The 22,731-nt window shown below is 47.3% G+C and overlaps 1 protein-coding gene across 8 annotated transcripts in view; it reads right to left on the reverse strand.

The window, feature by feature from the left end:
• The window catches only part of AGAP1 (ArfGAP with GTPase domain, ankyrin repeat and PH domain 1), a 666,750-nt gene that overhangs the window by 149,478 nt on the left and 494,541 nt on the right, over nt 1-22,731 (reverse strand). For 6 of the 8 annotated variants that reach the window (XM_044001113.1, XM_044001112.1, XM_044001111.1 and 3 more), the window contains one exon: nt 10,269-10,430. The exons of the other annotated variants lie outside the window; for them this stretch is intronic. In XM_044001113.1, the coding sequence (XP_043857048.1) occupies nt 10,269-10,430 (162 nt within the window). The remainder of the gene's footprint in view (nt 1-10,268; nt 10,431-22,731) is intronic. 8 annotated transcript variants of the gene reach the window in all.

The raw sequence follows: 22,731 nt of genomic DNA on the forward strand, positions 1-22,731 counted from the left end.
TTACAACATTCCACAACACTGAGCTCATCCATGTTTGAAGCTGGCCCAGGGAAGGGGTGGGATCCAAATCCAGCACTCTGCTTGCTCTCACTCAGAAGTCCTGAGTTTAAGATAGAAATGGGCCGAAATGCTTTTCAGGTGACAAAAAAAAAGAAATGCATTTTCATCCTAAGTATTTTTAAAATGGAATTGTAACGGCTTCCACGGAACGTGTACACATCGACCGGGACTAGTGAACGATCACTAGTTATAACCTAGTTCCTTCCAAAAGAATCCTAAGTAACCAATCTCAAAGCCAGGATTCTAAGAGATCAATTAAAGCGGCATCAATAATCAAATATATTAAATATGCATCTTTGTATAAAACAGTCTATTTTAAAAGCCATTTAAATAACCATCTGTTTTCTTATAAGATATTAAATTTTTATCATCTTTATGTAATGAATATTAATACCTCCTCTTCTAATCTTGGACTTGGATCACAGAGCAAAGAAGTAAGAACAGAGTTTCCTCCTGGAAAGAGAATCCCCAAGAAAGCTGATACCCAGAGAAGACAGGGAAGGAAGATAACCAGGAAGAACAAAGCAAGAGGGTGTCATGGTGAAATGGCCAAGGAAGTAAGCATTTATCAAGCACTTGCCCTTTCTCAAACTCAGGGGCACAGACAACAAGCAAACCGGTCCCTGACTTCAAGGGGCTTACATTCCAATGGAAGGGGTGGGGGGAGGACTGAACAGCTGCTGACCTCTTCCAAACTCTTCCCATTTGTTTGCTTTTGTGTTCCATTTTAGCCAATGGTTCCTGGCTCCATTATCAATTCCTATTAGTCCTACTGCCATTTCTCTAGTTTTCCTTTTAAGCAAGATTTTTAGGAATGATTTTAAGAACAGAGGGAAAACAGGGGGTCAAGGAGGACCTCAGGGTGGCTATACTGAGAGAGATTCTTGTATCATCCCTCCCCTCCCCTCCAAAAAAGCAAGCTTTTGAAAAGAGGGGGGTGATCCAGAGTTTTCTCTCCAAGACTAGCAATTTTAGACAAGGAATACAATAACAGTCTCAACAATCAGAAGCCATTCTGGGAGACTCGAAAAGAAATGCCCCCGCAGGCAGGAAGGTCGATATTTCCCACGATATTCTGCAAAAGCGGATGCAATGAACAAATTGATTTAGGGACAGGGAGGATGTTTAGCTCTTGCTTCAAGGTAGGACAAGTAAATCTAGAGAAGTCACTTCTTAAACTGAAATTTTGTCAAGTCGATGTGCATTGATTAATAACTATGTGCCACGCTCTGCACTAAGTACTGGGTTACAAAGAAAGGCAAAAGACAAAAAGCTCACAGTCTGATAGGAGAGATGACCCACAAACAATTGTGTACAAATAACACACACACACACACACACACACACACACACATAGTTTTAGATATGACAAACTGGAGATATCACAGTGGCATTCAGACATGAAAGAAAGGACCCCACACCCAGAGATACAAGAGCTGAGTTTGGAGTTTTCTTAAGGGCACGCCCCTCTCTATCAGGGTTGCAGGGCAGTTGCAGTCGGTCGACAAGCAGTTATTGAGCTCTGACTATGTGCCAGGCACTGTGCTAAGAGCAGAGAACCTAAGGAAAGGTGAAGACAGTCCCTGCCTTTTGGGAGCATTCAGTCTAGTGGAGAGACGCCATCTAAACCTTCCCTCAGAGGGGCTGGACGGTAACAGAGGACACTGGCCAAGGGGGCCAGGGAGGAGAACCCCGAAGGAAGCAGCCAGAGAGGGAGGGATGTGGAGGGCAGGCACGCTGAGCACTGGGGAGACAGTGGCTCAGACGTGAAGAACAGCAAGAAGACTGATGTTGGATTGCTAGAGGAGGGAAGCAGAGTGGAGGTAGGAAGGGGCCAGGCCGAGAAGGGCTTTAAGAATCAAACAGAGCGGGGCAGCTAGGTAGCGCAGTGACAGAGCACCAGGCCTGGAGTCAGGAGGACCTGAGTTCAAGTCCGGCCTCAGACACTTAATACTTACTAGCTGTGTGACTCTGGGCAAGTCACTTAACCCCAATTGCCTCACTAAAAAAAAAAAAAAAAAAAAGAATCAAACAGAGGGGGGGCAGCTAGGTGGCGCAGTGGATAGAGCACCGGCCCTGGAGTCAGGAGGACCTGAGTTCAAATCTGGCCTCAGACACTTAACACTTACTAGCTGTGTGACCCTGGGCAAGTCACTTAACCCCAGTTGCCTCACTTAAAAAAAAAAAAAGAAAGACCCAGGCAGGTCAGGTCTAACCTCTGACACCACACACAGAGGCTGCACAACACTGGGCAAGTCACAACTCCTCAGTGACCCCAGAAATGCTCCGAGATCTCTAAGATCTCCCTCTGTGGGGGGCTCTAGACCCCTTGGCCATCTGGGAGTGCCAACAGCTCCATTTCAGATAACGGTTTAAATGCATAAACTAAATTACCAAGGCTATTCAGTACAATGAAATATAATTATCAGAATATTGAAGAAGAAAAACGAATGATCCAGGTTAAGAAGCCTGAACCTAAGGCTAGAAGTTGCAGAGTACATTAGACCAGACAGGAGCTCCTGATACCAATGCTGTCCACTATGATGATGCGACACTCCTGAAAGTGCATTGTCAGGTTCTGATACTGGGCTACAAGGAGCCTGGTAGTTAATTAGTCAGATGTCTGGAGTCACCACTAACATTTCCTGACACAAGGAGCATCCTGCCCAGCAGGGCAGCCTATCCTAGTCTTTTTTTTTTTTTTAAAGTGAGGCAATTGGGGTTAAGTGACTTGCCCAGGGTCACACAACTAGTAAGTATTAAGTGTCTAAGGCCGGATTTGAACTCAGGTCCTCCTGACTTCCGGGCCGGTGCTCTATCCACTGCGCCACCTAGCTGTCCTTATCCCAGTCTTAATATTTACACAAAACTTCCACTGGCTGGTTCTCCTTCTGTCCTTCTGAGGCGTACAGAAGAACACGGGTGCCCCCTTGTCTACAGGACAGCTAGCCAAATATTGGACCGCCCCCCTCCCGCCCCACTCTGTAGCTCTTCTCTTCTCCAGGCTGAGCGTGTCGTTCATTTTCTTCTGATGACCCGTCACACTGGTCACCTTCCTTCGGATACTGTGGCTTCATCAATGCCTCTCTTAAACTAGACTGGAAAGAAAGCTCCAAATGCAATTTGACCCATGGTGACTACGCTGGAAACATTCCCTCCATTCATTAGGATCCCTGTTATAGAGGGAGAAGGGACCCGAGAGGTGATATAATCCCACTCTTCATTTTACAGAGAAGAAAGTAAGGTGCACATCAGGGAGAAGTGAGGAAGTGACCGAGCTGGGCCTGTGAGACTGGGCCACCTCCTCCTTCTAGCCACACAAGCAATGTTGTAGATCATCGGAACCCCTTCACGCTGCTTCTCATTAACTCTGTCTAAACCTGTTCAGTCCAATGGCGGTTTTGAAGCAAGACTTTTCACCTATCCCTGCTTAATTTCATCTGCTTGGCTTCAGCTTCAGCTCCAGAAGCATGGGCAGATCTTTTGGAATTCTGATTCTCTCATTTAAGAGGTTTGCTATTTTTCCTACTTTTGTGTCACCCACAAATTTAATAAGTAAATTCTCCATTTACCATCCAAGTAACGTTGCCCATAAGGAAACAAAAGCTCAGAGAAGTTCCGTGACTTGCCTGAGGTAAAAGAATGAGATGGGGTTGCCTTGTAATCGATCGCCTCTTCCCTTTCTTCACTATTCTCAAAGCATCCACTGAAGAGCTGGCCAGGCTAAGCCATACAATTTTACTTGTACTCAATGGTCAAAGCTCCTCCGTTTGGCCAGCTCTGGTACCCACGCTCAGGAAGAACCACCGCAAGCAAGAGGGGATGGGACAGCAGGAGGGCGGGCAAGCTAAGAAGGAAGCAGATGAGTGGGAGAAAGCAACCGTCTTTTCCTCTCCTCGGCAAGCGGGACCAAGAGGTTGTTCCTCCAGTTCTCCCTCTTCTCTCGTTATGGTCAGAAAAAGGAAGGACTGGCACCACCGGAAAGACAAACGAGGCCCATCCTGCGATTGGCTCCCACAGTCTGACCGTGTGCTTGCCAGATGCTCAAAGATGAGCTGCTGAGGGTGCTCTGGTGGCGAGCTCAGCGTGAGGTTGATACCACTGAGAAGGGATTTTGGTGTGACGTGTGGATCAAGAAAACGGTAAAGAGAAGTGAGAAAGGTACCAAACGGCACCCCGTAATTTATCAGCAGAGCCTGTCCTATAAGAATCATCTCTATCACTGGTTTTACCAGAATGAAAACCTAGAAAAGGGTGTAGGAAGCACACTAATCTCTTATCTCAGTAAAACAGGTGCATGGTTTGGGGCTTGTGATCTCCAAGCTGTACTGAGAGCCCAGAGCCGTGTCCTGGTGCCTCTGGAGCACAACCGAAGGTAGAGACTGTACTAGGAAGACGGAGCCAAGACAAAGAGAGTCCCCCAGCAACCCAGAGTTACAAGCTGGATGCTGAAAGACCTGAACTCTAGAACGGCAACACCAATTCTGTATTCCCTCCATGATATATGGAGCACAAAAAAGGTGAAACAAGTAAGCTGGAATCCTTAAGGTGTAGGCTCCCCAGCCTTTCCCACTGTAGGTGTTAGCAGGGAAAAGGCCAACTTAAGACATGATCAGAAGAAATGGGCCTGACTCCAGCCTTCCACAGCACAGGAGCAGGAAGATGAATAGAGCGTATTCATTCACATCACTGACAAACCAGGTCCTGTCCAATGGCCTGATGGGAGGCCGACTGAGGAGAAGTTTTACTAGGGTCCTGAAGCCTGATCGGAGCCACTGCAGATTGGGGAGGACAGTTGTGTTGGAGCCACTCTCTCTGAACCCCATGACACCCGAGTCTCTGAGAAAACCAGGTCATGTTTAGGAAGCATAAGTGGGAGCCCCGAGCCCAAGAAGAGATGGGTACGTTTGAGGGCAGGCGGCACCATCCCACAGAAACAGCTGCACTGAGAGCACCCCAAAACGTCACCAGTACGGCTAGGGGCCCAGAGGGCAGCAATCCAAGTCTTTCAAGCTTAGGTGGGGCGCACACACACACACACACACACACACACACACACACACGCACACACACACACACACACACACACACACAATGGATTTCTCCTAGAAGCAAGGGATGACAAGGAAGGATGCTACAAATGAATCCTGTGAGGCTCCTGGGCGCCCCCCCCACACACACACCTTACTGGCACAAACTCATAGATAACACTTTTAGAGAAAATTACCTAGAGAGGAAATGATTAATCAGGGAAAACCAACAAGCGCACTTGCGGTAAGATTCCAGAAAACCTTCCACCAATCGCTGCTGTCGAGGTAATTGTTCTAAATCCATCAATAAAGCTAAGCTGCCCCTTCATTGACTGCAAACACCAATTTCTTTCACTCGGGATTATAAGTTGATGTCCACGGTCTCCCTTCTGCCATTAGGGTGATAAACAGTTTAAACTACATCAGGATCTGACATGTAGATCAATTCTGGGTCCATAAAGAATCTACACAAGGGCTTCCTGGACAGGGATTTACTGCCACCCGCTTTTATTCTCTCTTGCTGGTAAAATTACTTCTGTCAAACACTTACGAGAGTAAGAAAAAATGTAAAAAAATTAATTTTTCATGGGCCACTGGAACGGCCTTCTTCGACGCAGAAGTGGAGAGATGAATATGTTTCCACATTTAAAAAAATTAGGCCAGGCAGCAAGCGGCACGCGGTGCGACTATGATCCCGCTCGCCGATTCTGTGTGCTCTCCGGCCGACAGGCACCTGAAAGGCGGAGAGGAGCTGTCGAGATCTTTCTCTCAGGGCAGGCACGGGGTCTCACGTTCCTGATGCCAAATGATATTAGACATTTAATTTCCAGGCTCAGGTACTCAAATGTAAAACCTTACAACACTAATAGTCATAAAGCAGTGGGGCATTCCACTGCACAGAATGGATTCTTGTATTTTTTCCTCCCTTAATTGAGCGGCGCCTCCTGTTTGGTGGCTTGGCCCACGACAAAGTAATTTATCTAATTAGGAGCCTCTCATGGCTGCTGAAAAAGACGGGAGCCCCAGGATACCTGGCGAGCCAGAGAGGAAGACTTTGGAAAGTTCTCTGGAGCCACTCAAAGTATTAATTTAGTGTGGGAAAAGGGTGCCGAGAATAATGGGAGCCCAACATGCCATATGTTTGCTCAGTGATCAAAGTCGGCGACGGTCAGCCGGCACGTTCTCCAGGCTCCTGGAATTGGAATCCTGAGGCTGTTTCTCTTCTCCCATCCCTGCTGCCTACAGAGTTCCCCTTTTATGACTAGCAAATTCAGAATTCTTCATGGGCAGGGCAAAAAAGCTGAAATTAAAAAGAGGGGTCGTTTGGGTGCTTGCCTGTAAGACTGTGCTAATGGTAACTTCAAAAGTAACAAAAAAATTAACCCCCCACCAACTGTACATATACATTGTGCTTTTTCCCCATCGTTTTATCAGCCTATATCTACACTGAGGTATGGGCTACGTGTCCAGCCACCGGCAGCACCCTCCTGAAATTGCCCACGAGGGCAAGTGTGTGAGAAGATTGTTAAAATGGAGGGTGACCATCCAGCAAAGATGATAGAAGTCGCCTCCCAATAGATTGGAAGCTCCTCAAGGGTTGGGACTGGCTTCCACCTCTCTTTGTATACACAATGCCCAGTACACAGCTGGTGCTCGATGCATGCGTGTTGACTTGACTTTCTTCACATTTTTAAACCAACAGTAATAAAGCCAGCTCAGTGATATGTACTGGTGTTTACTATTATCTTGTGGTAAAAAAAGTTTTTAACAGTCTGTTAGTGAATACGGAAAGACGCCAGTTTTTGAAGGACCACCCTTTTGGGGAGGAGACCGACTGCCGTGCATGGGCTACGCACGCCAGTCTGGCTACTAAGCACTCCACTTCCGGGGTGCGAGCTTAAAAGGCAAGGAGAGCCGAAAAGAGAATTCCTCACTTCTGTCTTTTGCCTGCTCTCCTGGTCCGATGACTGCGCGGCACAGACAGACGCTGACTGGAGTTCGACTCGGCCCGGCTCGCCGTAGCAGCACGTGCTTGACGCGGTTCTCCCCCCCAAAGGTGGCCTTGGGCTTTTGGTGAGTTTTATATGGAATATAGACTAAGCTTAGACTTAAGACTATTTGTTTTGTATTTCTACTTTCCTATCCCTCTAATCAACATCACCTTGTAATTTCCAAACAATAAAAGCTCTAACTAGAGACCAGAGGCTTCTTCCATTTACTAGTCTGGGAGATAAAGAAGGGATAGGTTAGAAAGGGGAGGTTAATGCTCTAGTATCCAATTTTAAATCTCACAATTTTTAATAGGACAACCAATGATGAAAAAAAATAACCAGAAAGACCAAAAACAAGGAAGTGAATGACTACTTATCTAACTGGACCACAGCTGACTGGGAAAACTCATCCCCCAGGACACCCCAGCTCAGCCCAATTCATCCTGATGCCTTTTTCCGTTTGGTGAACCTGTGCTTCATTTTCTTGGGGTAGTTCCGGCTTTTGCCCTTTTTGTCATCATTGTAGGAGGCCCCATCTAGAAGACAGTAGGAACGTAGACTAGAGATGAAAGGGACATGGGGCATGTCAGCCCAGTCCCCTTATTTTATAGGTGATGATATGGAGGCCCAGAGAGTTAGTGACTTGCCTAAGGTCATGTTGCTAGCAAGTGGCCAAGTCACAATTGGAACCCAGGTCCTTTAAATTTCAAAGCAAAATTTCCTGTCATCCAGCTCCTCAAACAAAAGGTACAGTCGTCTTTCTTTGAACCAGTGTTTCCCCGACTGTCCAACCAGCTTACAAATTTCCCAAGCTATTCTTCCCATACAATGTACTTGGAAATTCATCTGTGTCTCTGCTGACTGCAAGCTTCCTTTTGAATCTTCCTTATTGAGAAGGAAAGCGTAGGCCCCAAGTGCCCACTCCATTATGAGATACTTCCCCTAAGAGTACTTGTTTTAAATACCTGTGAGTTGACTGACTTTTGCTGCACAGAGGAAAGATGCTAAGGGTTAGAGAACACTCAATCTACTTAATTGGCCTCGGTGTAATAGCTAATTTAAATATGTGTAAGCAAATGCTGCAGGAGATTTGCTTAAAAGGTTTAGTTTTTTTTTTTTTAATCACGGATTTTCAGATAAAGTAATAAGGTCTGTTCTGTGATAGTTTGTTTAAAAGGCTGCTTTAACTTAATTTAATTTATGTTTTACTTTTGTGGCAAGGTCATTGGGTTTCTTAGAAACAAAAATCCGAGATGCTGATGTCATAGGTAGTGAGACAGGGCTGGAAGGGACCCCAAAGGACTCATTTTACAGAGTAGGGGAGGCAGGCCTGGAGAGGAACCTTAGTCAAGGTCACATGGGTCTGGGGAGCAGAGGCAGCCTTGGGACCTCAGTTTGGTGCTGCTCCACAACATAAAACTCACAGTCCAAGATATTAGAGTTGGGGTAGAACAACCTCTTCACTTCCTGCCCAAGGTCCCAAAGTCATGGGAGTAAGTCTGAGAGCTAAGAAAGGGAACCTACATCCTCTGGATTCCAAGCTCAGGACCCTTCCCCCTCTCACCTGCTTCTGGTAGAGCAGGACACTTTCATTCTGGGCGCACTGCTAGGACCAAACAATACATCTCTCCCAAAGCAAGAAAGGGCTGGCCTTTCTCTTGCAAACGTGACCTAGGGCACTGAGAGTGGTATCAGCCAAGGAGGTACCAGGGTGTGCCAGCACAGGGAGAGGAGTCTTTGGCCAATCTGAGGAAACAACTGACACCAGCATACCCTCACTTCTTAAATTCACCTGCCTGTCCAAACAATCCCATTCCAGACAATGAGCCGACCGCTTCTAACCAAATGGGTCAACAAACTTAAATTCAAGATATAGCCCTGAAAAGAATTGGATGGATCCTGATGGAAATATCGGCTTCTTCCAGGGATGGGAAAGAATGCAGAATGTCTTGCCTCGCCTACAAAATATCAGGGGAGGCGATAGGCATAATGTATTCATTTCCTCTCTGCACTGTGCTCAAGACCCGGAGACTTGAAGGCAGAAAGCCTCCCCCAAGGGGCTCTTTGGAGGGGGACGACAGCCACTTGCCATACACTAAATGGGCTTTACTCAAAGGAGAAGGAAGAAGTACTGGTGCTGGGAAGCCGGCGGCGCCCAGAATGGGCCACCAGAGGGGCTTTGCGGTTCCATGGCCTCCCTGCTATGATACCCTTTAGAGCTCCACTCGCAGAGTCTGCGTCTTCCTCTCCCCGGGTTTTGAAATATTTGCCTTCAAGGCTTTCACCAGGCACTGTTCTGTCAGCCAGGTCTGGAGTAAATAGAAATAAGGATGATGTTTACCCAAAGCAAATGGGCTTCTGTAGCAGCTGGTAGGTCTACGGGGAAGACCGGATGCTGAAGTCTTTTAATTAGTACAAATTATGCTAAAATTACTACACAACCCTATCTGATAGATTATCTACAACAGTGGGAATTCCTTTAAATACCGGTGAGCAGTCTACGGCGAGAACGCCACGGGCAAAGCGTGTCTCGGCAACCCAGGATTCCCTCCATGTTGCATTATTCATAGAGACACGGGAATGTCAGACACTTTACATGTGCATCATTATTCCCTGTGAAGAATCCATGGGGGTCTCCTGGGGTGGGGGACATTAGGAGGGGAGTAGAAGCTCAGAGGTTTCTAGGCACCAAGGATCCATAAAGAGGAAGGCCTCTCAGACATCTGGGTAGAACACCACATCAGCGGAAAGCAGATACAGACTGATGCACACGAAGAAAACGCCCCTCGACTCTCTTGGATGAAAAGAAGGAAGATCAAAGAATCCCAGATTTAGGGCTGAAAGGGGCCTCGGGAGCCATTATGTAGAACTCCCTCATTTTACAGATGAGGAAACTGAGGCCTGGAGAGGGTAAGAGATTTGCTCCAGATCACCACCCAGGTCGGGATTTGAACCGAGGTTCCGTGCCTCTGAATCCGGTGCTCTTCCCACTGTACCACGAGATCTCCTGTGGTCTGGCTGTGGTTCGGATTCTTGGCAGGAGTCTGATTGAGGTTCTCCCGGTGAGTGTCAGACTTAGGAGCAGAGAGTGGGAACGCCGGAAGGGAACCTCAGATCCCGCGGTCTGACCCCCTCAGTGTGCAGAGGAGGCAGCTGGGTGCTCTGTAAGGAAAGAGTCCTCTCTTACCGCTGCTGACGCCCGAGTTGGCAATGACTGTGGCTTCACTCCACTGGTCAGCGCTGGAGACGGAGTAGGAGCGTTGGTGCATCCCATCGGGGCGCGTGTTGAAGGACACTAAGCTGATGCCACTTGCCATCTGAGACACAGACGCACTGGCAGTAACATTCCCTAGAAACAAACAAGGAAGGTGAACAACACCGCGTAGGACAGGCCTGTACAACATCACACCGGGGCACCAGCCACCACCAGTAGCCAACGGGGATAGCGCCACCTCCCTCAACCCTCCAGGGAAAATGGGACAAGACAGGCTCACGTGAAACAGAGCAAGCTTCAGGCTTGCTGAAAAATGGAGAAAATGTAAAACAGACACGCGGGATAAACTGCATCCCAGTGATGAATTAACCCTTTGCAAAGCTGAAGAGGAAGAAGCAGTCTAAAAGCTGGTCTCATTATCTGACACAGGCAGAAACCAGGGATCGAAGATTGCTTCTCTTTGACCAGTGTGGGCTCTCCATACAGCCCCCAAGGATACGGATACCAACTGAACAGAAACCTGGCTGCACAAGGCACTAACTCACAATTCTGGTACCTGAGCACAGGCGGCAAAATTGCCAGAGGCAATTAAAAAGCCACATTGAAGGAACAGTCAAAAACACGAAAGTGTGCCTCATGGCGGCTTAGACATGGGCTGGGGAGCCACTCCCTGCAGAACCAGGAAGCGAGGCGCCGGCCTGTTTCCTTTTCTCACCATCTTTGTCAGCTTCAACTATTTCTACCTTCTGAATGTGGACAAGTGCTGTCGGCGCACCACTCAAGTCATAACTTTGCCTCTTAAAGGGTCAAGCATTCGAGGAACATGGAATATACTGCTGCACTTGTTTGGTGTCATGATTAGGTTTGCTGAGTCTGTCTCTGTCTCTCTGTCTCTCTCTCACTCTCTCTGTGTCTTTTTCCTTAAAAAAAAGTTCTTCCTTCTAAGAAAGGATGACTCTGGATAGAGGAAAGAGAGGTGATATATTGAAAAATGGAAGCAACATGTAAAAAAGATATTGATAAAAATTTTAAAAGGCATGAAAATTTGGGAAAATGCCCCTTTCTTGAAACTCAATCAGTAAAGGAACATTCCTTGATTTAGGGTCTACAAAAGATCCTGAAGTGCTTCAACCTCTTTTGAACTTTTTTCCTGGTATGTTGATTGAGAACAGACCTACATTTTATAACCAAATGGTTATAAAACAGAAGGGATTTTTGGTAACACTAATCCTCAACTATAACCTAGTGTCATAAATGCTAAACACAGGTTGGTTTTAGTTTCTGAATTAATTCCTGGTGTGAGAATACACACACAATACAAACATTAATAGAAACAAAATTAAAAAGAAACAATTTATGGATAATCCCATGACAAATATTTGGGATTATAATGCTTCCTCTCTATTTTTATCTATCTAAGAAAACCAATAATGTCACAGTATAAACACAGTGCTTTTCTGGAGGGAGAGAATGCTCAATGCAAGCAGCTAAGTCCTCCATTGGTCCACACACTACAAAAAGGTGAAAAAATTAAAGACAAAGAAACAAACAAAAAGCAACACCAACGACAAGAATCAGAGGCTGTGAACCTGGGACATAGACTTTAGACCAATTAAGGAATCACATACAGGAAACAAAACAATCAGCAAACCACAGAAAATGACACAAAATATGCTCAACGGTGGAAAGGGGTCTGGGAACTCCTCCCTAATAGCGGTCATCAAAGGACATTAACAAATCATTTTCACAAGAAACTCTCAACAACCACATGAAACTAACAAGGGAAGCACAAAAGGAAACAACTGAGGTTTCATTTCACATTCATTAAATAGGCAAAGTGGATAAAAGACAGAAACAGTCCATGCTGGGGGGTCTATGGGCACAAGAACATATCCTGCTAGCCAAGCTGTGGTTTGGAACAGCCATTCCTCAAATCAAGTTGGAACAATGGTATCAGAGGTAATACGTAAACAACTCTTCAGGCGCATCTATCAGCAGAGGTCCCATATCCACCCACATCTTTACAGAAGCCTTTATGCCACATAAGATGGGAAACAGCACAAGTCAGGAATGGCCAAACGAGTTGGGAAGCAATAGACAGGGTGCACCGTGAGAAACGGGTCTGTGGAATGCAGAGAGGCACGGGAAGACTTGTTTAGCAAACCAGAACCAGGAGAACAGTACACACAACTACTGCAAAGGAATCACATAATCAAATAAAATGCAGGTGGTCATGGTTCCAGAAAGCCCTCAATGGGCATCCTCGTGAGCAGAGGCGAGGGACTGAGGGAAGGCACATGGGAACATCGGCCCACATGGAGGTGGCGTCTGTCGCGGCTGTGGTCTGCTGTCTTCTTTCTCAAAAGAGAACGTGTTCACTCACTGGGAGATGACCGAGGTGATTAAAAGGCATCAATTAAACATTTAAAAGAAAGAGGTCCAGGAGAGACATGAAGTTTCCATGGGACAGGGTTCCCATCTTCATGGGACTTCAGCCTCCTTGGAGAGATGACACACGGACAAATAACTCAATATACATTCAAAGGTATGGCTGCTAAGCATGTTAGGGAAAAGGAATTCATGGGTCACAGAAAATCTGGCAACCGTCCACATTCCAATATGGCTGTCCACTTCAGCTCTCACCCCAAAGGACAAATCCGCCTTCTTTTTGCTGAGGCTAGCTATCCCTCCCCCCAGCATCTTCCCATCTAGGGCCGTTTAAAACTCAACCGTAGGTCCTTCCATTTCCCGAGGCCTCAGGTTCGTCCTCTGTCACGCCTATTGGTCGTTGGTCAGTCGGGTCCGGCCCTTTGTGACCCCACGGGGGGGTTTGTGAGCAGAGACATGGGAGGGCTCAGCCATTTCCTTCTCCGGCTCACTTTACAGATGAGGAAACAGAGGCTGACAGGGTCACAGAGTGGCTAAGTGTCTGAGGCTGGATTGGAACTCAGGTCCAGCTGACTCTAGGCCCAGTGCTCTATCCACTGCATCACCCAGCTGCCTTATACTTCAGTTACACTTCTGTATTCTCAAATTCTCATCAGGAATCTCATGAGGTTCTCTTCTTCTGGAGGGCTCTTCTTGCATATCTGGCGTCCACCCTTGAGGGGTCTTTCCCGAGGCCAGACTTGTCCCTTCCTCTTTGGGGGTAGCTCCCTGAGCAACCCTGGGAAGCCTCTCTATTGCTGGTGCTGGTTGGCACTCACCAGCATCTCTTGCTGCACAAGGACTTGACGGTTTCTCTTGGGAGCTGGTGCTACCTTTGATGGGAAGATCTTCCATACCCTCCCACTTCCCTACAGTCGGTGGTCCTCCTTCCCTTCCTCAGCTGACTCACCTTCTTCCACACATCCACCTCTGGAGAGGAGGGCGATTTTGTTCTCTGCTCTTCCCCTTCCCCTAAGTGACCTCCCTTCTCGACTCGAGTCTCCTCCTGTCTTCATACAGCTGCCACACCCCCATCTCTACGGCTCCTTCCTCACTGTATTGCTCCCTATCACCTCCAGCATCTCGGTGGACATTTTTAGCCCCTTCCAACTCAGCCCTGAGCTTGCTTTCTGCTCCTGTCTGTGCCCTCAGGTCCAGCTAGATGGGTCCTCTGATGGGTCTGCAGACAGGGGACTCTGCCTGCCAGCCCCAAGCTGGGATTACTCTTCCTCTTCCCTGCCATCCCTCATAATTCCTGGTTCCCATCAAGCATCCTCATCTGTGTGGCCGTATTCTCAAGCCACTAAGTCCCTCCCACATCACCTCCTCGCTATTCTGGACGCATTTCGCACAGCTGGGGCCACATGTTTTTCCTGACTGGATGCTGGCTTCTGGAAATGGAAAGATTTTGGTCTTTGAAGCCCAACACCTCCCATAGTACCTGTCACAGTCAGTGCTTCATAAATCACCTGATTGGTGGACGAGGAGGACTGCTGGCACTGCCTTGTTTCTTGGTTCTGACAGACATGCAAACGGAATTCCCTCTGTGGTCCACAGCAGTACCCCTGGCCCCTGTGGTGTCAGATCCCCCTTGGCGATGTCAGTTATTTCCCATGGGAGCCTCTTTTGTTTTTTAATGATTTGCCATCAAGTGTATTTGACCCATCACACTTCTGTGCAATTAGCAGATCCTTAATGTTTGCTCTATTGTATCTCATTGAGCTGCAGTTGCACTCTCCTCAGCTGTTGTCAGTAAATAGCAGTGGCTCCCTACTGCCTTTAGCACCCCAAGCCCTTCACAGTCTGGGCCTCTGTGATCACTCCGGTCTTCTTACACTGACCTTTCTCCCTCGGTCACTCTGTGATCTGGGGACAATGGCCTCAGGTAAGACGTCCCAGCTCCCAGCTCCCTCCCAGTATCTGCACTGGCTGGGACCCATGCTTGGAAATGCCTTTTCACCCCCTCTGGACCTCCTGCAGGAAGCCTGTGCTGATCCCTTCCTTCTCTTGGTTGTCTCCAATTAATTCTGTTTCTGGGATGTCTGCATGTTGTCTGGAGGAAGCGACAGCACTAGCCCTGGATGCAAGAAGGCTCGAGTTCAAATATGGCCAAAAACCCTGGGCAAGTCACATGTAAAGAGGAGATAACAGTAGCACTGACCTCCCAGGATTGCTGTGAAGCTCAAAGGAGATCATACCTGTACAGGGTTCCGCAGAGTACCTGGCACACAGTCGGCACTTAATCAATGTGCTTACCTTTCCCCCTCCCACCTTAGGCTATGAGCTCCTCGAGAGCAAGGTCTACCCCTCTGCCTCCCTGTACCTATCCTCTTGGACAATCCCTGGAACACAGCAGGTGCTTAACAATTGCTTGTTGGCTTGTCATGTGGTCGCCTCCAGATTTGTCAGTTTTTCCTCTAGTAACAATAAGTGGTCAGCTTATACTCAAGAAGCCTTTATCAAGCACCGACTCTGTGCCAACTACTGGTGAGGTGGTGAGGAAAATAAAAAAGCGGCAGGCACATGACACTTGCTGACTGGGTGACCCTGAGATAAAGCTGGTAAGCACCTAAGCACCTGGTATCATGCCTAGAACAAGGCAGGCACCATACAAAGGTTAGTTCTAGTCATTATTATTATGCAGACAGTGATCGCTAAACTGTGCTCTGAAGGAGGTCCAGGACATCATGAGGGGGAGGTAAAGAGGGAGCGTGATCTTGGCACACTATTTATTATCCGATGATTTTGCTGGTCTGATTTAGATTGACATTGACTCAGCCACAGAAAGAACGATTCCCAGCTCTACCTGCAATCTTTGAACATTTCTCTTTGTATACGGGAATGTTCTTCTTTATCGATGTTTGTCAAATTCAAAAGAAAAAAAAAAAGAAAATTTAAGTTGAAAAATCTCATGAAAGATTTTTAAAAAAACAATATGATTTCCTAACAGGCAGTCTCCTTTGGAGAATTTCAAGGCTGAAGGCTAACCTGTGGTCTACAACCTTAGGCAAGACGCCGCTGAGCTAGCTGCTGAAAACGAATAGAGCTCTGGGAAGCATCTCATACCAAATTTACCGGGGTCGGCACTACTAAGGACAGTGGCTGTAGCCCTTTTGGGTGGCTTTAAGTCAACACAATGTGATTTCAAGATAGCACAGTCATCTGTGTCATCCAAGACATTTCCATGGGTGTATGTACTTTCCTAAAGCAAAGAAGAAGATCTGTAGGCCACAGTGTAGACCCTCAGGTTCCCTGGTGATTGTGCAGGGGTGAGCTTTCAGCAAAGATGATCCATTTCTTAACTGCAATGGGGAATGCTTGGTGCGCCACCTTTGAGTTCCATGTAAATTCAAGCTATTGTTACCACTGTCCTTAGGGCTTGGAGCACCTGTGTGGTAGGTATGTGGGAGTTTATGGGATGAATCACTTCCTAATCTGGGTAAAAGTCACTGTCAGATTAATCTCCTTTTCCATTTTGGACCATTAGCAGATGAAGAGAAGGCTGAGCAGAGATTTCAGCAAAGTTTCAATGAGCAATCATCACACCTGAGATAGCCCTCATTGGATATGGATTAGAATTTAAAACAATGGGTCAGAATCAGAACCAGTTGGCTGGTGGTACAGCAGGGAACTGTGCTTAGCCAGCTCCCTTGGATATTTGCATAGATATCAGTCTTATTCAATTTGCCAGTGACACAATGAACATCCAGAAGGATCTTTACAGGGCAGAGCATTGGGCTGAACCCCAAGAAGATGAAATTCCACAGGGTTAATAAATGCAAAGTGTTGTACTTGGGCAACTAGGTGGCACCATAGTGCACAGAGCGCTGGGCCTGAAGCCCGAGTTCAAATATGGCCTCAAGGGGGGCAGCTAGGTGGCACAGTGGATAAAGCACTGGCCCTGGATTCAGGAGTACCTGAGTTCAAATCTGGCCTCAGACACTTGACACTTACTAGCTGTAAGTCACTTAACCCTCGTTGCCCAATCCAAAGAAAAAAAAAAGAAGAAGAAGAAATATGACCTCAAGACACTTAGTAGCACTGTGACCCTGGGCAAGTCATTTAACTGTCTAGCCTCGGCTTCCTCCTCTGTAAAATGAGACAGAGAAAGAAATGGCAAGCCACTTTGGTATCCTTGCCTGGAACATCTCAAAAGGGATCACAAAGTCAGGCATGGTTGAAATGACTGAACAACAAACAAAAAACCCAGCTCTACATGCGAAGCACATGGGGAGACTGTAGCAGTTCTGAAATGCATCTGGGGGTCTTAGTGGACTGCAAGCTCAACATGTACAATGGGGCAGCTAAGAATACTAAACATGACCCTGGGACGCATTCAGATAAGCATGGCTTCTAGGACCAGTGTGGTGACAACAGTCCCTCTGTCCCCTGCCCTGGGGTTCACCCTCCTCTGGCATGTTGTTTTTATTTCTGGGCAAAGGGGGAGAATTTCTAGGAGGGAAGCCAGCATGGCGAGGGGTCTTACGGTCACACTGCATGAGATGAGGATGGCTGTCATGTGGAGGTCAGCCTCGTGCTGTAGGGACCTCAGAATAGGGGGGGGTGGAGCCTCTTCGGGAGGTGCTAGGGCTTCCCCCACTGCAGGCTGGGCTGACCAAGCACTCATGTGGACTCCTTCTGGATGGGTTTGACTACAACTCATTCCAAACTCTCTGGCTCTGTGACTGGGCAGTGTTTCACCCAAGGCTGCACAGGTAGAGGGACTAACAAATTCAAGATTTAGATCTGGACGGCTGATAGATACTGTGTAGTTTAACCCACCGGATCACAGAAGGGGAAACTAAATGGTATGCGCTATTCCCCCCAGTCCAATAGAACCTCCTGGGGGATAAGAAAGGGCTGCTCTTTTTTCCCCTTTTTGTTTTCAATCTGGGCTGCCCAATGCAGTACCTGGCTTGCTTAATCAATGCTTGTGGCATTTTGATGATCTGGGCATCCTGGATTTCTGGGTCTCTATTTTGCTGTCCCCATGAACACTCCCATCAGATGTTATTGCTCTAAGAGGTCTCCTCTTGCTATGGTCCTACGTTCCACTGGGAAGTCGTTGCCAAGCTGAGGCAGTGCCCGTGGCTGGAGGAAATAAGACCCTCCCCAGGAAGCATGCTGGAGGAAGTCAGTTTGGGTAACATGGCCAGGGGACTGGCCAGGAAGTTTCCAGGAAAGAGAGAGCCCTCCCTTGTCTCAAAGGATGATTGTTAAAAGAGACAGTCATGAAAGGATGGGTGTCAAGGCCTTGCAAGAAAAGACTTAGCTGTGTGCAGCATCTGTCTCTCCAGTTCTTCCCCTGCCAAACATCTCGGCATTAAGGCAGAAATACAATGTCAACTACCTGGCCTGATCAGAGTTCAGAAAGCAAGTGTCTTCCCATACATCATCTCTGCATCAGCTGGCTGCTTAAGTTGATTAGCAGGGGGCAGGGAAATTACTATGCTAATCCTCCTGTTCACAGCACTTGTCCCTTGATATGGATACGCCGAGCTGCTTGCTGGAAAGCCTTGATTAGGCCAAGCTTCCATGTGTCAAAGGCTCCAAATTCTGGCCAAAGAATAATTTTCCCTCACACACACTCCTAGCCCGAAAGTGCACGAGCTGATTTGAAAAGGTCGTTACTTCCACCATATGCTATTTTTCTTTAAACAATTTGCATTTCAAAGTGAACATGGCATTTATATCTGAATGACTATCAGTGCGCTGCCTGAACTAGTCCCAAATGAGCAAAAAAAAAAAAAAAAAGCTATTTCCTATTGGAAAAACAACAACCATGTTTTCATCTGTGGGGGGAAAAAATCAAAGAACCCTGTTTTCAAGCAACGGGCTTATTGCATGAGAAGTGGCCTGTCCTGCCGTTTACCTGGTTGGGTCTGAGGCACTTTCCTAAGTAGGGATCACGACTTGTTCACTGGCTCACCCACCACCCCATCCCATTGGGGCCAGCCTGCACAATAAGTCCCCCTCAACTGAAGGATTCAAGTCTGAAAAAATAAGGGGCGTTTTTGGGGGAGGTGGTTATTATTTAAATAAGAGTGAAGAGAGATGACTAGACCCTACTTGACTGATTTCTTTGTTCTTCAGGAAAAGCTATGTTATTAAGCATGGCATGACAGAAGTGGGGCGGTGGTAGAAGGCAGATAGAAAGACACACAATGAGTGCAGAGTCCAGCCTTGGTGACCCTGGGCAAGCCACTTCCCTATCTGAGTCTCAGTTTCTTCATCTGTAAAATGAGAGGGTTGGACTAGAACAGTAGATCTTAACCTTTTTTGTGTCATGGACCCCTCTGGCAGGCTGGTGAGGCCTACTTATCCCTTTTCAGCACTTAAAAAAATCCATAACTGAAGGAAATACTCAATTTCACTTAGAGGTTAGTGAAAATACAGATATATATTTTTTTCCTCATCAGAGTCCATGAAGGTCAGCTTGAGAGCTCCTGGCTTCCCAGAGTCTGGGCAAGCTGTTACATTTTGCTGGGCCTCAGTTTCTCTGGCTGTAAGGTGAGGGCACTGGATTAGAGTCGTAAGGTCCCTAGTCAGTTTGAAATCCACGATTTTCTTTCCTGTATGGAAAACCACAGATTAAAAATGTCAAATTTCCCCTCTGTAGATCTAAGGGACTCCTGGTGTTTTTTTCCTGGGTGAATCGATACTTTCTGCCATAGGCCAGACTTGTATCCTTAAAATGCAAACAGTTGGGGCAGCTAGGTGACACAGTGGATAGAGCACTGGCCCCGGAGTCAGGAGTACCTGAGTTCAAATCTGGCCTCAGACACTTAACACTTACTAGCTGAGTGACCCCGAGCAAGTCACTTAACCCCAATTGCCTCACTAAAAAAAAAAAACAAAAACCAAAACAAACCAAAACAAAAAAATGCAAACAGTTTCCTAGATGGGTCCCAGTTGATGTCCATGTGGGTGTGTTTGGGGTGGGGGGGGGGGAGGGAAGGTGGGCCAAAATCTTCTTATTCAGAAATACAAGTAAGTGATGCTGTGTGTCATCTGGATATCTACCTGTAGAAGCCAGGCTGTAAATGCTATTTCTTATCTTCATCTGCACACCCATTTCCAGAAGAGCTCTAAGGCCCAGGCCGCCGGACCCTTCTTCTGAAGAGTGGGGGGGTGGGAGGCAGGGGGGGCAGTCTGGGAGGGGGGAGGCTAACACCATGGAGCCATCCTTGGGCAGTGTAGGTTATTTTAATGGCCACATCAGTTCAAACTAAGCCTTCACCATCTGTTCCGCCCTCTAATTACAAATGCAAAAAGAATATAATTCACCACCATACCATAAAACAGTGAACTGCCTGTGATTTAAATGTGTGTGCATTACTCATTCACAGTGTTATGTATGCGGGGGATTCGCCTGCCTCTCAATCAGTGCAATTTGATTCTGAGAAGGGCTTTTTCTTGGAAAAAAAATTATTATTGTCATTATTACTATTGAGACCAGGTCTCCCTGTGTCTCCCCAGCTGGGGGCCAGGGGCCACTCACCAGCCCAGGCTCCCTCCAATCAGCACGGGAGCCCTGACTTTCTCTGCTATTTGGCCAGGACCACTTTGTGGCTCATTAGGTTCCCAGGGGGCTCACTCCATCAATGGCCACCAGGGTGGACACCCAATTGGGCCAGCCCACTTTCTGCCAGCCATCGGTTCCCAGTCAGCAGGGGCCTCAGGCGTGCAGCAGCACCCCTGGCAAGGGGGTGTTGAGCCAAGGGCATCTCAGAAGCCAGAACTCCAGAGTTCTGGGCCTCGGCAGAACAATCGAGCTTGTGCCCCTCAGATGTGTGTGTGCTGGTGAGTATGAGAGCTCTTCCTCCTCCCTGGGAAAGCCCTCACCCCTTTACTAAGCTGAACGGAATGAGCTTGACTTATTCTGCATCGTATGTATACATGAGGCGTATGAACATGTGTGTGTATGTACTGATATGTTTATCTATACTGCCAAAAAGTGTACTGTGCACCCCCTCCCCCCTTCCTTGTCTCTGCATTTCTGGCTCCCAGCAAAGTGGCTGGTATGAGGTAAGTGCTTAATAACTGCTGGCTGATTACATGTTGAGGGGGTGTAGGGGGGTGCTTTTCTTACTTATTCTCCCCTTGCATTTTAAGAAGTGAGAACAGCACATCTGTCCCTCCTAAGAGAAGGGACTGGCGAGGAAATAAAGATGTCCCCGGCTCTCCTCTTTACTGCCATGCGGTCCCTCTGCAGGGCCTCAGTGTCTTTATCTGTAAATAATGGCATCGGACAAGACCCTCTCCTATGTCCCTGCTGAGTCTCCATCACTGGCCATCTCTGGGTCTGTTTCCTTCTCTGTAAGATGACCTCACAGCCCTTTGTCTTCCTTCTCACAGTTAATTTCTTGATCGGAGTCACCTTTCTAGGGTGGACGCTGATAATAATACTTAGAAAGAAAATAACCCCCCGGCTAAGCGTCTGGTCATCACATGTTGGATGAGTTGATTCATGCAGGAAGTACAAGGAGACGTGCCCCTATTCCCTTAGATGAGGCAAGGCCGGGATGTCTCCATGCTGGGACAGGAGTAAGTCAAGCTGCATTGTCTGGTGGGCAGCCAGGGGCCTTCCTTGGAGCCACCAAGACCTGGGTCTTCCCAGAACAACCCATTTTGTACAAGGCTAAAAGACACGGCTTCCTGCCCCCACCAAAAAAGGGGGAGAGCGGGGATAGGGGACACATACTCTAAGATTGAAATAAAAACGAGCTTAACATTTTCAACTGCTTGTTAAAAGAATTATGAGGACAGTTCTCCCCTTATCCTGACCCTGACTTCCTGGGCAGGGATTAAAGATTCTGAAGATTTTTTTTTAAATACCTGTAATTCTTAAGTGCACTGGGCTTCTTTCCCACTTGGAGCACATGAAGTGCTCTGTTTAAAGGTAACATTGGGCTTTACGTACAGCCAAGTTCTCAGTCCAGGCAGTGGAAGAATAAACTACATAGGGGCAGCTAGGTGGTGCACTGGCCCTGGATTCAGGAGGACCTGAGTTCAAATCCAGTCTCAGACACTTGACACTTACTAGCTGTGTGACCTTGGGCAATTCACTTAACCCTCATTGCCCTGCCAGTAAAAAAGTGGGGAGGGGGAATAAAGTGCATAAACAAAGTCCAACCTGGGGCAATCAGTGGCATTCAGAAGTGACACAGTCACGTGGCCATCCACAAAAGGGAACGCATGGCCTCTGACGCGTGCTTGCTCCATAACCCTGGCCAAGTCACCTCATCTCTTACTACCCTGGTTCAAGTCTCTAAGAGGATGTAGGGAGGTGAGCCTTAGCATTGGCAGAGGGAGGGGCCTCACATGCAGTTTCCTCTTTGAAATGAAAAACAAAACAAACAAACCAAAAAAAAAAAAAAAAAACCAGGTCAAGTAAAATAAACACATGAAAGAGGAATTGGCTTTAAAGCTGGGGAGACCTGGGTTCCAATTCTGCCTGTAACACATCCTGACTGTGAGATTCTGGGCTAGTGACTTTACTTCTCTGTGCCCAGACAACTCTGTGAGAGGATAACCTGCCCAATGCTTGCGGTTCTCACGCTGGCAGACGAACTGCCTTGGAAGCCAAGAAGAGACAGATCCTGAGAAAGCCATGGTGACAACAACTAAGACGAGGGTGGGAGTGACCATGAAAGGGGAAGCAGCACTTCTTTAGCCCTACTATGTGCCAGGTACTGTGCCAAGTGCTTTCCAAATATTATAATAACAATAACAATCACGCAACAGCAATTTCTACTTGGTGGGTCCTGGGCTTTGTGTTGGGAGAGATGCTGTATGTTTAACAGGTCCAACCCACTTATTTTACAAATGAGGAAAATGAGGCCTAGAAAAGGGAAGAGACTTGATGGTACAAATGTTCCTTAAGCAACAAGAGGCAAAGGTGGAATTCGAACCCCGGTCCTCCTCCCCTCAAGACAGCACTCTCTCTACTAAACCAAACTGACTGTTGAGTTAAAACTTACTTTCCAAACCTTATCCTATTTGCTCC

Source organism: Dromiciops gliroides, chromosome 4, assembly GCF_019393635.1.
Source record: "Dromiciops gliroides isolate mDroGli1 chromosome 4, mDroGli1.pri, whole genome shotgun sequence".
Classification (NCBI taxonomy): Eukaryota; Metazoa; Chordata; class Mammalia; order Microbiotheria; family Microbiotheriidae; genus Dromiciops; species Dromiciops gliroides.